This window comes from Phoca vitulina, unplaced genomic scaffold (genome assembly GCF_004348235.1).
Source record: "Phoca vitulina isolate PV1807 unplaced genomic scaffold, GSC_HSeal_1.0 scaffold27, whole genome shotgun sequence".
NCBI lineage: Eukaryota > Metazoa > Chordata > Mammalia > Carnivora > Phocidae > Phoca > Phoca vitulina.
Genome location: NW_022589730.1, coordinates 14138416 through 14150580, shown reverse-complemented (window position 1 = coordinate 14150580; position 12165 = coordinate 14138416). Strand labels below are relative to the sequence as shown.

The following is a 12165-nucleotide window of genomic DNA, read 5'->3' as shown; positions in this document are numbered from 1 at the left end:
ACGACTGAGCCACCCAGGCACCCCTACAAAATTGTTTCTAAACAACACCAAATAACACCATAGAAAGCTAAAACCACCAGGGTAAAATCTGGAAGTGACAAAATAATGATGGAGGAAGCAAATTTTCTTGACAAAAACCAGATCTATACTCTGACCTAGGTAAATTAGTTTAGAACTGCTGGAGATAATAACCATTAAAAGAAATCATACCAGAACAAGCTAAAATTCATAGACTTTAAGATAGACAAAAATTAGATAAACGAACGCAAATTTCTTTGTTAAGAAATTTTAAAATATTTGGAAGTAATTTAGTTTCACTTCATATAAATTAAAAAATCAAGCTGGCTTAATATAGTTTCCCCTGGAAAATGCTCTTGCAATAAAAGTGATTTAATATAGGTATAATTCTTTTTTTTTTAAAGATTTTATTTATTTATTTGACAGAGAGAGAGATAGCAAGAGAGGGAAAACAAGCAGGGGGAGTGGGAGAGGGAGAAGCAGGCTTCCCGCTGAGCAGGGAGCCCGACGCGGGGCTCAATCTCAGGACCTGAGCCGAAGGCAGACGCTTAACGACTGAGCCACCCAGGCGCCTCAATATAGGTATAATTCTGATTCAAATTTGAATTCCTAAATATGGGGGCATACTATCCCGAAGATCAAAACGTCTAGTAGGACAAAATAGTATATTTAAAATGATAGTGTCAAAATATCTTATATTCATTTCAGTTAGTACAGGGCATGAGAAACTAGCTTTTTGGTTGCTGGATCACACTGCTGACAATTTGACCTCCCCAAATTCTTTTTTCAATCACTATTGTTTATCCATGGCTTGCTTGTATAGTTGAGTATGTAATCAAATATAGAACAGAAAATTATCCCTTTTAGGTCTCGTCATTTGGTTGATTGTCAAACACTTCTGTAATCCTAATGATAAGGAAAATCTGTGTTCTAAGATGGCTGACCGAGCCAGCGAGAGTCCCAGTCCTTGCCCCAGGGCTCTTCCAGGTTCTTCTCCCTGCCCTGCTTTGCGCATGTGCCAAAAGTGCCAAGTTTGAGGAAGTAGAAGTGTATAAATTCCCCCCTTTGTTTGTGCTTGGGGCTCAGACTTTTGGAGATCACTCTCCTCTGAGCCCACCGGCGTTAAATAAACCTTCTATCCTCCAAGATCTCCGAGGGCCACTTGGTTCTTTTTGTCGGGCGATCCAGTCCAGGTTCCGTAACACTAAAACTTGCTTCTCTTTCTCAGCTGCTGTCCCATAGTCTCTTATGCTTTGTTGCATTCTAGAGGTGAGGAAGCTCCATGTTATCTCATGCTGTGAAATGGATTAACTTCAAAATGTCTTCCTCAACTGTGACAGGCACTTTGGGTTGTCAGTTTCCTATACCCATTCCAATCCACAACTTCTTGCTCTCTAGTCACCTTCCAGGTTAGAAGGAACTTGTGCTCATTAGAGTTCTGCTCATTCAGACATAATCTGAAATCTGTTGGATGGGGCATTTGGGAAAGAAACTGTTTCCCTGATGGGAGGGGAAATCTGATGACGTATCTTTTTGTCTCTTCCCCTAATGGTCCTTCTTCCTATCTGGATGGCAGATTTGATGCATGGAGGTATGAAGAGAAAGGCCAAACCCTAAGAAAGGGAGGGCAAAAAGGCAGGGTTGCTGATGACATCACACCAGCTTTGCACTGACAACCTCTAGACTCCAAGTTACACGAGACACATAATTCCCTATTTCTCTCAGCTACTATTAGATTTTCATTATTTACAACCAAAGGCATCTTTTTTTTTCAAAAGCATTTTTTTAAAGATTTTATTTATTTATTTGAGAGAGAGAGAGAAAATAAGTGGGGGGGGAGCAGAGGGAGAGGGAGAAGCAGACTCCCCACTGAGCAGGGAGCCCGACACAGGGCTCAACCTCAGGACCCTGACGCGGGGCTGGATCTCAGGACCCCGAGATCATGACCTAAGCCGAAGGCAGATGCTTAACCGACTGAGCCACCCAGGCACCCCAGTTTCAAAAGCATTCTTAATGGTTCAATCACTAAATAAACTTCATGCCCAGATACTTCCTTGTAGTGATCTCTGTGCATAATACACAAGTCTTTGAGACGAAGCTAGTTATCAAGGTTGAGGAACTAGATAAATTGTTGATATTTAGAAAAGTTAATTTTAAAGTCATGCAAAATAAAATAATGTGAACACAGCTTTTCTACTTCACCTTTTTTAATACTAACTTAAGCAATGAGTTGAAAGAAAAGCAGTTAGAATCATCTCACTGGTCTGTTATACTGAACTCATCCTTGGCATTATGGATCTAACAAGTCGGTCATTAGTATAAATGCCACCTCCACCTTAACCCCTAGGCTTTCAAAAATTGTGTTGTAAGAAAATGTTTATCAATATAAATACTGAGATTGAAAACGAGGATAAAAAGGAGAGATGCTATCAGTGATATTTAGCAAGTGGCAAGGTGGGAAGGATGGACTTAGGCGTGTGTGATGAATTAGATAAAGAAAACAAGATGAGCTGGTTGTCAATAGCAAGAAAGGGAATTACCAGGTTCAGGATGTGACATATTAAATTTGAGGGGTCACTGTGACATTGCAAGTAATTTGTAAAGGTTTAGAAGTCACAAGAGAAGACATTTATGATGTCTTAGTCACCTTTGCCTCAGTTCTCTACATTGATGTTTAGTTTTTCCTTGTGCGGCTCTCAGGACACAGTTAACACACACACACACACACACACACACACACCTCTACTTCTCGTTCCATGTGTCAGGACACAGTTAACACACACACACAAACACACACACCTCTACTTCTCATTCCATGTGTTACCAGTTCTTCTTAGTTAAACCTTAAAATCCCTGCTAAAAGAAATGTATCTGCTAATGGAGATGCAAGAAAGTACATGTCATTTACGAGTTTTTTTATTGCATCTAAGTAACTATTTTTTATGTGATGCTGACAAGGTATAAATGTTTTCACGGTTAAATTTATGTAAATATCCTGCAAAAATACTAAATAGTTAAACTAGAAAGAAATTTCTACTATTTTTAAATAGTGGAAGAAAACCTTTTAAAATTATAATTGTTATTATGGCATATGCATAATAATATGCTAAACCCAGTTCTAGCTTAAACTCATCAAAATATGCAAATTTATGCTAATATTAGTTATTTCTTTCAGCACTGAATATGCCAGTTTGATTCAAGAATAACAGAACTGCTAAAGCTTTGTATTTATCTCAAGTGTCTTTCAGAGACGCTGATCAGTTGTGCTGATGAGGCAATTTTATTAGTTCAAAAAAGCAAATAGTTTAGCTGCTAGCTTCTCTTTCAGAGTCTTGATTGCTTAAGACTGACTGCTCCAGAAATTCCTCAAAACTTAGAAAGAATAATTCCCATTCCACTTGTCAAACATGTAGAAAATAAGACTGAGAAGGTATGTAAATTACTGACACGTAGAACAGTTAATTTAAAGCCATGTAAAATGAAATAATGTTAACACATTTGTCTCATACATATTTTAAGAAATAACCCAAAACAGAATGATATCCCTCCTGTTTTGTAAGCACAGTTATATCTACAATAAACAAATCATTAACTATAATTTAACATTTATGTTTTACTGTTTTCTAGGGAAGCTCTTCACTGGCTTGAATAATATTCTAATAACATTTTACTGTTGAGAAAGCATATTTGTCTGCTAGAGGCTCTGATAATCAACCAATTCCCTCTAATGATGGCTGAACTCTGGCTCTAAGGGTACAACATTTTTTTCTCATTTTTATAATAAACAACCTCTGCTACAGCATCGTAGCAATCACATATCTACTCTCACTGCCGGAGAGACATGGGCAAGTCCAGTGCTTCTTAAACATTCACCTTACCTTTTTGATGGTAACTGGGTAGTTAGCTGAACCGCTTCAAAAGCACACATCACAAGAACAAAGGGGATTAAAATCTGTTTAAAAGGACAACAAACCATGCCATGGGTAGCTGAAACATTTGAAAAACTTAAAAATAAATGCTATTTCTGCTTATAGCAATATTTCAACTTCTCAAATAAATTTTATCTCTATTAGTGAAGAGCAAACTCTGAAATAAAACCATGACATCAATGACATAGAATATTGATGAAATGGATTTAAAAATCTACATCAACAGTGTATGTAGTATAAAAAGATAAATATCAACACTCATTCCAAATAAAACCTAATACAAATTTTTGTTCTAACTCATTATAATAATTAATGACCATGTTCAAATGATTCCAAGAGAGTATGAGAGGCACAAAATGCTCAAATCAAATAAATCATAGAGCCTGATAATTTGATTCACAGATTCCTGAATCCATCTGGTCACTTGATACTATAACTCTATAAACATGATCTTTCATGCATTTATCTTAATACAACTTTATTTCTGATTATACAATTCATATTCACTGTAAAATATTTATAAAAAATTTGAGAAAGGTATATTATAATTTATACTGGTTGAAAACCCATAACCCAGAGCTAATACTGTTAATATTTTGAGATACTGCTTTCTAATAACCAATTCAATATATATATATACATATATATATATATATATATATATGTATATATATATATACTTGATGTATAATAAAAAAGAAAGAAAATACGGAAAAGAAATGATGTTCAGGACAGTGTAAGGTTCCTTCAAGTGAAGGACATATGACTAAAACAGTTTGGGAGAACCTTCACTTCTGGCCACATTAGACAAAAAAAGCCATTGAGTGCATATGTCAGTAAAGCTCTGAATGAGACTGGAGAGTAAATCTAGTATTCTAATTTAAACTTTTGTTTTTCTCTGCTTTTTTCTTATTTTTAATGAAAGGCCAATGGTCTCTTATAGACTAAGAGCAACTATCATTAAAAAATGTAAAAGAAAGTTAAAGAAATAATGCATGTTTTAAAATAACTCAATAAGTAAAAAATAAATAAAAATAAATAAAAATAAAAGAAAAAATAAACATAACAAAGTAACTCAACAGAAATTGTAACATGAGAAAAATATCTTTTTAACATTTCTGAAGATTACATTTGTATTAATGCAGTAACAAAAAAAGGATATTAATCCAGTTAAGAGATACATACTTTTTAACAATTAGTACTTATGTGAACTGAATAGAAGGTGATTAGATTTTAGGCAGATATATACTAACTACATAAAATGTGCCAGGCACTGTGGTAGAGGGAATAAGACAGGCATAATGACCCTTAAGAAGGAAAACGTGAATTACATTCCATAGGAGTCTAAACCTCCAAAGCTGAGGAATTTGCCATTATCTTGGTATCGTCGGCACCCAGCTGGTGCCTGCTGCATTACTGAAGGTAAGCACTCAATGATGGATTTGTGGAGTGAATCAATCCATTCTAGGTACATGGATTATGAGAAAAGATTATAACATGTGGGCAGTCTTGTGGGGAGCATATAGAATCTTTGGGAGCACTGCAGTTCTGATCTGCACTGCCCTTCCCCACAGGCTTTCATCATCTGTGATAGGACTTCCCAGGACTTACACAGAATCTGTACTCTGTGGAATTTAAATGGGCTTAAGGATAAAGCAAAAAGGTTAACTGTATTTTGGAGTAAAAGCTAAAGGGTCCCACCTCCCATTCAGCATCATCTGTGAAGGTATCTTCTTTCCGTGCTATTTTGTTCTGTCAGAATGACTTTAGAGTCTTAAAGTCATGTAATGTTACAGAATCTTAATGTCACAATGAATTGATAATCTTAACAAGTATCTTAAGAAAATAAGAAAATAAGAAAACTAACCTTCCACATCATCAGGGCTCCCATCATAAAAGGACTAAACACGGTCAGAAAGCAATAGACAGAGGCAAGATCAAAGCTAAGGAACCAACATAAAGAAAAAAGATTTTAGAATTCACATTGTAACTTTAAAAGAATGTTCTACTAAAAAGGATGTTTAAAATAACTTTCTGAAAACGACTCTTACTAAAACACAAGCGTACACTGTAGCAAGAACATCAGGAAGCCACGAAGATGATGAGGTAGATCTGCATGTGGCAATACATACCAACCTCCAAATGTATCCTTCAGTATAAAACGCACAGTACAGAACGAAATCCTAACTTGTATTGTCTTTTATTATAAATATGCTGTTTTCGTTTAAAATTACCTGTTAACAGAAGCTATGTTCCCAGTTCCAAAAAATGCTGTCACTAAGAAGAAAACCTAAACAGAGTTAAGGAAATGCCAAAACAAGTCAGAATTCATACAAATTTCTCCTTCATTTAGAAAAGATATGCCTTTTCTACCACGAGGGTAACTTGATTTTTAACCTGTACATTTGGCCATAAATTGTTGTAAGTGAATGTTCCATTATATCTCCTTGTGGATGCATTTTGAAAGAACCAGACTGAAGAGGCAATGTGCTAAGAACCGGAGGCGTGGGAGTTTATCCTCACTTGGCACTAGTATCTTTGGGAGGGCGTTTTCCTCTTCTCTAGCAGAAGCAAGTCCGAGTATTGTATCTGTAGTTGGCCACTGATGATTTTTTTACAAGAACAGGGACCTAGTGCATCACATAGATATTTTCAGGAGAAATATTATTTTCAGTTCAGATATACTTGCTGTGTGCCCCACTACATGTGAAATGTGCCAGGTTCTTTGGAAGGCTCAGAAAGAAATAGAGACCATGTTCTACAATAATTCAACAGAGAATGAGTCACGAGAAAATGTTAGATATCTTTTTGACACTTCTTAAGCTTACATTTGTTTTAGTGCAGTAATAAAAGGTAAATATTAATCCTACTGGTGTCTAAGAACAAACTGCTAGGAAAGCACTAGGAAAATACTGTCTGGCCCATTGAAAGGACTCAATAAATGTTAGCTATTTTATTATTATAGACACATACACAAAAGTGGTAAAGAAACACTGAAGAGGATGTATGAATTATGACAACTTTCAGTGAAAAAGTGGCATTTGAATTGGTGACTTGAACCTCAAATGTATTCATGGATCTATTCATTCAACCAATCAATTAACCAACCAACATTTATTGTCTAGTATATGTCAGAGGCAGAGCTAGACCCTAAGAACATAAATATGAATAAAATAGTCTCAAAGTGCTCCCATGTTAACTAAGATTATGATGATATACAGAAGTATACAAGAGGCATTTTAAGGTAAACAGAGGGAAAATAAAAGACATAGTCAAGAAACATTAAGAGGTGTGACAGAAGCTTAGGGTTTATTGAAGGATACAGTGAAAGATAAGGCAGGAACATAGATTGGTGGCATATTAATAAAAAGCCTTGAACTTTACTGCGGAGACAATGAAAAGCCAGCAAACATTTTAGGTGAGTGATACAAACAAGAAATACCAGCGACAGCGAGATACTCAAATCAGGGAGACAAATAATTATAGGCAGGAAATACAATTGGGAAGCTATTTCAGTAGTTCATGTCAGGGGCAAGGAAGGTCTGAACTGATGCACTGGGAGCAGAGATGGAGAAGTGGGGGGAGACAGTGGGACTTTAGAACTGGACAAGAAGTAGTTAAATACAACAAGTTTGATGGCCTGGGTGACTGGGAATATGGTGATGCCATTCAATGAGATAAGGCTTGCCAGAGAGAGACTTTGGAGAGGAGTGGGCGGTTGTTAGTCAGTTTGGGACATATATTTGGTGATGCACAGCAGAATATTGGACATACGGCTCGTGAGGTCAAGAGAGGTCAAGGCTGGAGAAGTAAATCTCAGAGTTGTCTGCACGGAGGTATGAGTCAAAGCTATAGGAGAGGGTGACAGTATCCAGGCAGTGTAAGAGGAGAAGGTTAAGGGTAGAGCTTGGAGAAGAACATCATTCAAGATCAGACAAAGAAAGAATATGTTTTAGTGAAGGAGAAGAGAGAGGATATAAAAGCTAAGAAGAGAACCTGGATCACGTCCTGGAGGGAAAGGGAAAAGCAAGAGAAGTCAACAGAGCTGAATGTTACAGTGGTCAAGTACAACTGAAGCCTGAACTGTGCAGGCAGGGAGCCCCTGCAGACGGCTGACGACGGCACAGCCCTGGCGGGGACATCGGACAGATACTCACGAGCTACTGTGTCCCGGGCACTGCTCAAGGCTTCAAGATCCAGTGTCTAAGTGGGGAGGAAATGGGAGCAGCAACGACAGATTCTTCTTTTAAGGAGCTCGGTTGTAAACAGGAAAAGACAAGATGAAATTATACTTCAGGGGGACGCAGGTTCAAGGGAAGAAGTGTTGATTAATAGAGGGTGATGGAAGGAGGCTGCAAAGACAGAGAGTGCACAACCGAGGACAGAATCAAGCGGTAGAGAAGGACAGCACCACAGTGAGTTCAAAGGAAATACCTCCCTACAAATTTCTGGAAGCCGGTCAGCCTGCCTTCCCAAACAAGACTTTATTCTGCCATATTGTCTTTCAAACTTCTAACACTAACAACTTTCACACAATGTTGCCTCTGATGTGACTCAAAAACCTTGTGAGGTAGATGTTATAGAACATGAGTACAGTTTAAAATACACAAAGAAAGTACAAACCAAACTCAGCATAGTGGTTTCTTCTGGATGAGGGAAATTAGAGTGGAGTTGGGAATTGAAAGAAAACTTTAGCTTTGGCGGTAATGTTTTAATTTTTTAAAAATGTGTGACACGTGTGACAAAATAGTAATTGTTGATCTCTTGGATGGTGGGAATACACACATATACATTTGCCTGTTATATCATTCTGCATGCTTTTCTACAGTTTCGACATTTTTTAAAAATATGGACTGTATGAGAAAATTATAGTTAAGAGGGGGTTAAATGGCCTCCAAGTGGTCACTATTAAGTGAGCAAGGGAAGTACCTCCTTACTCCACTAAATGGGAGGTTGCAGCACCTTAAAAGTCCAAACAAAGGATACAAGGAAAAAGGCCCTCCGGACATCATCCAGATAAATCTGTCGAAACTGGGTTATATCAGGATTGTAGGTGAACTGGAGACTGGTGACCTGTGAGACAATAAGAAATACATGAGCACACAAGAACAGTTCACTTACTTCTACCCTCAAGGGCAAACTTCCAGTCTGGTACAATAGCTAGAAAGTTATCCCGCACTGACAAAATTAACTAACAATAAAGCTGTTCCTATAGTTTAATTACATCTTAATACAATCTGCCAAAAGGTAGAATACATTGCTAGTAACATACTGAACAGAGCTGTAGTATTGCTGAATAAAAGGGAGAATCAGGCTTTTCCTTATCTTATATAAATGCTTCACTCTTAAATCCCTATATAACTCTTCCCTTTTCTAAGTCCTGATTTCTCAGTGTCCTGATATTCTAAAACCCTATCATATTAAAAAAGCATGATAAAATCAAATATTTCTGTTTCCTTGTTCTTCTGTCAATTAGAAATTATTTTCTCTATATACAAATGCAAAATATTCCTATTTTTGGTAAAATAGAAAGTCACTCAATTTCAACAAGAAGGATGCACTTTTGCTTAATCCCCCTCTCCCCAAAACAGAAAAACTCATGGGTGAGTTTAAAGGGAAACTTTCCCCTCCTCCACTATCCATGTAATTTTCCACTAAGTTCTTTGGATGCTTTAATACTCCTTTCTATAAGAAGAAATATCTGTTTTCCGTTAAAAAACAGAATTTAAAAAATGACACAATGAATCTCATTTTTAGATTTAATATTAAAATATTTAATATTTACTATTAAGGACAGTCTGACCATTTACTAGAATCTGAACAAAACTGTTTTCATGTACTGTTTTAATATTTCAGGGCTGAATGTTAAAAACCAGTAATTATTTAATATACTTCAATGAAGTTTCCTCATTATTGAAATTAATTATTCTAAATTATCAATTACTCTGTAAGCTCAACTGGAACCAGTTATGGATGGCTCAATGGATCAACTATGAAGGTGTTTTTCTGCAATATTCATTTTATCTGACCTCAGTAAAACTGTAAATATTCTATCACCAATGGTTTATAATTACCTTCAGTTCTAAAATAAAGGCAAGAGACATCAGTTTAACTCTATAGCTCAGCATGATAAATGTGTCCTTAAAATTTAGCTGGCTTTTAGCCAACTCAAAGTGTACTGTGTTGAATAAACAGCCTAAGATTTGGACTGAGGCCACAATCACTAGGGTGGCAGAATAAGCAATTTGGAGTAGGACCACTAGAAAGAGAAAAACCACACTGCAAACACAAATGTCACCTTACGATCAAATTCATGAACTGATTTGTGACAACATAAACATTCTTGTGAATACAATAAATTGAGGGAAAGAAAAATTAGATATGAAAACAGAGGAAAATAAGATAAAAAGCATTCTTTCTCCTCCACTCCTTCATCTACATTGATGTTTTTGTACATCAGTGATTCTCAAATAATCTCTAAGAAAAACCCAACCTATTTAATGCCTATTAAAGAATAAAATCATGCTTTTCTGTTGTAAACGAACAATTTTCTTACAAACTGTTTAACTTGATTAATCATTAACTAAATTATGACTGCCTTAAATGGTGCATAGTTTTTGATGAAATAACACTGCAACTTCCTTACAGAACAGGGAATATTTTAATATTCTCAAATAAACACAACAATGATTTTGACAAGCTACCTTCTGTTTATAGGAAACACTGAGTTGCTGAAGGGTTTCTTGTTCCACCTGTATCCAGACAAACATTAAGCATGACAATACTAACGGAAAGAGAGCTTCATACCTAAGGGGCAAAGGGATTTGGGGTGGAAGTGGGAGGGTAGAAAAGAAAAGAAAAAAACATTAAACAAGTAAAAATGCAAATTTATGCAAAATTAAAACAACCTTGATAATACTTCAAAGTCACAATATCACAAAATTTAAATTTTCTAGGCTTTCCAGAAGAAGAAGGTGGGAAAGGAAAGGAACATTTATTTTTATTTTTATTTTTTTTTAAATGTTTTATTTATTTATTCATTCATGAGAGTCACAGAGAGAGAGAGAGGCAGAGGCAGAGGGAGAAGCAGGCTCCCCGCCTAGCAGGGAGCCCGATGCGGGACTCGATCCCAGGACCCCAGGATCATGACCTGAGCCGAAGGCAGACGCTTAACCATCTGAGCCACCCAGGCGCCCAGAAAGGAACATTTAAATATCAACGCCAACACCATCTTTTTTTGAAATTTATTAAATCTTGAGATCATTTTAATTTTAAAATAGTAGAGATATTTAGAAATCATTCATAGGGTAAACGACAAATACACAAAAAAGGAAAGAAAACGTTAAGATGAAGGTAAAAAGACAATGCCTGAGTTAAAATCATTAATATATATAGAAGAGCAAGACCAATGTTCCAAATTTAAAAAAAAATGGGTGCAATACGGATCTAAATCTCTCAGAAAGAAAAAAAAAAAGAGAGCCAATAAACACATGAAAATACATTTGACCTTACTGATAATTGATATGGAAACTAAAATAATAAGATGATACCACATTCACTTACCACATTTATCCAGTTAAAAAAAATAATGTCAACAAGAGTATAATGAAAACTAACCCTCATACTCTCTATATAGGAATAAACAATTTCTGGAAGGCAATCCAACACTCTGCATCAAGAATCTCAAAAATAGGGGCGCCTGGGTTAAGCGTCTGCCTTCGGCTCAGGTCATAATCCTAGGGTCCTGGGATTGAGCCCTGCATCGGGCTCCCTGCTTGGCGGGGAGGCTGCTTCTCCCTCTGCCTCTACTGTTCCCCCACTTGTACTCTCTCACTCTCTCTGTCAAATAAATAAAATCTTAAAAAAGAATCTCAAAAATATTCATATACCATAATCCAATGATGTCACTTCTAGGAATTTACCCTGAGAAAATAATTCACTATGGGCACTAGAATTCTCCTATGAAGATGTTTGTTGTAATACTGTTTACAGGAGGGAAAAAACAAAAACAAAGACAGGAAACAAGCTAGGGAGTGATTAAATAACGTATGGTACATCTCTAGGCTAGTAAAATGTGGGCATTATAATGTGGACAAAGGAGAAATGTTCATGAGATAGACAGTGACAGAAGTCTTTTCTAATCCCCCTCTAGCCTACTTAGGGATACATGTGCCACCTTGGTAATCCCTCAAATACTCTATGATAGTTCTTCTCCCAC

The 12165-nt window shown here is 36.4% G+C and overlaps 1 protein-coding gene across 4 annotated transcripts in view; it reads right to left on the bottom strand.

Moving 5' to 3' along the window:
* Window positions 1-12165, bottom strand: part of PIGN (phosphatidylinositol glycan anchor biosynthesis class N) — a 107598-nt gene that overhangs the window by 18248 nt on the left and 77185 nt on the right. For all 4 annotated transcript variants that reach the window (XM_032422699.1, XM_032422701.1, XM_032422700.1 and 1 more), the window contains 5 exons: window positions 10652-10754; window positions 8934-9020; window positions 6182-6237; window positions 5815-5890; window positions 3897-3970 (listed from right to left, as the gene is read on the bottom strand). In XM_032422699.1, the coding sequence (XP_032278590.1) occupies window positions 3897-3970; window positions 5815-5890; window positions 6182-6237; window positions 8934-9020; window positions 10652-10754 (396 nt within the window). The remainder of the gene's footprint in view (window positions 1-3896; window positions 3971-5814; window positions 5891-6181; window positions 6238-8933; window positions 9021-10651; window positions 10755-12165) is intronic.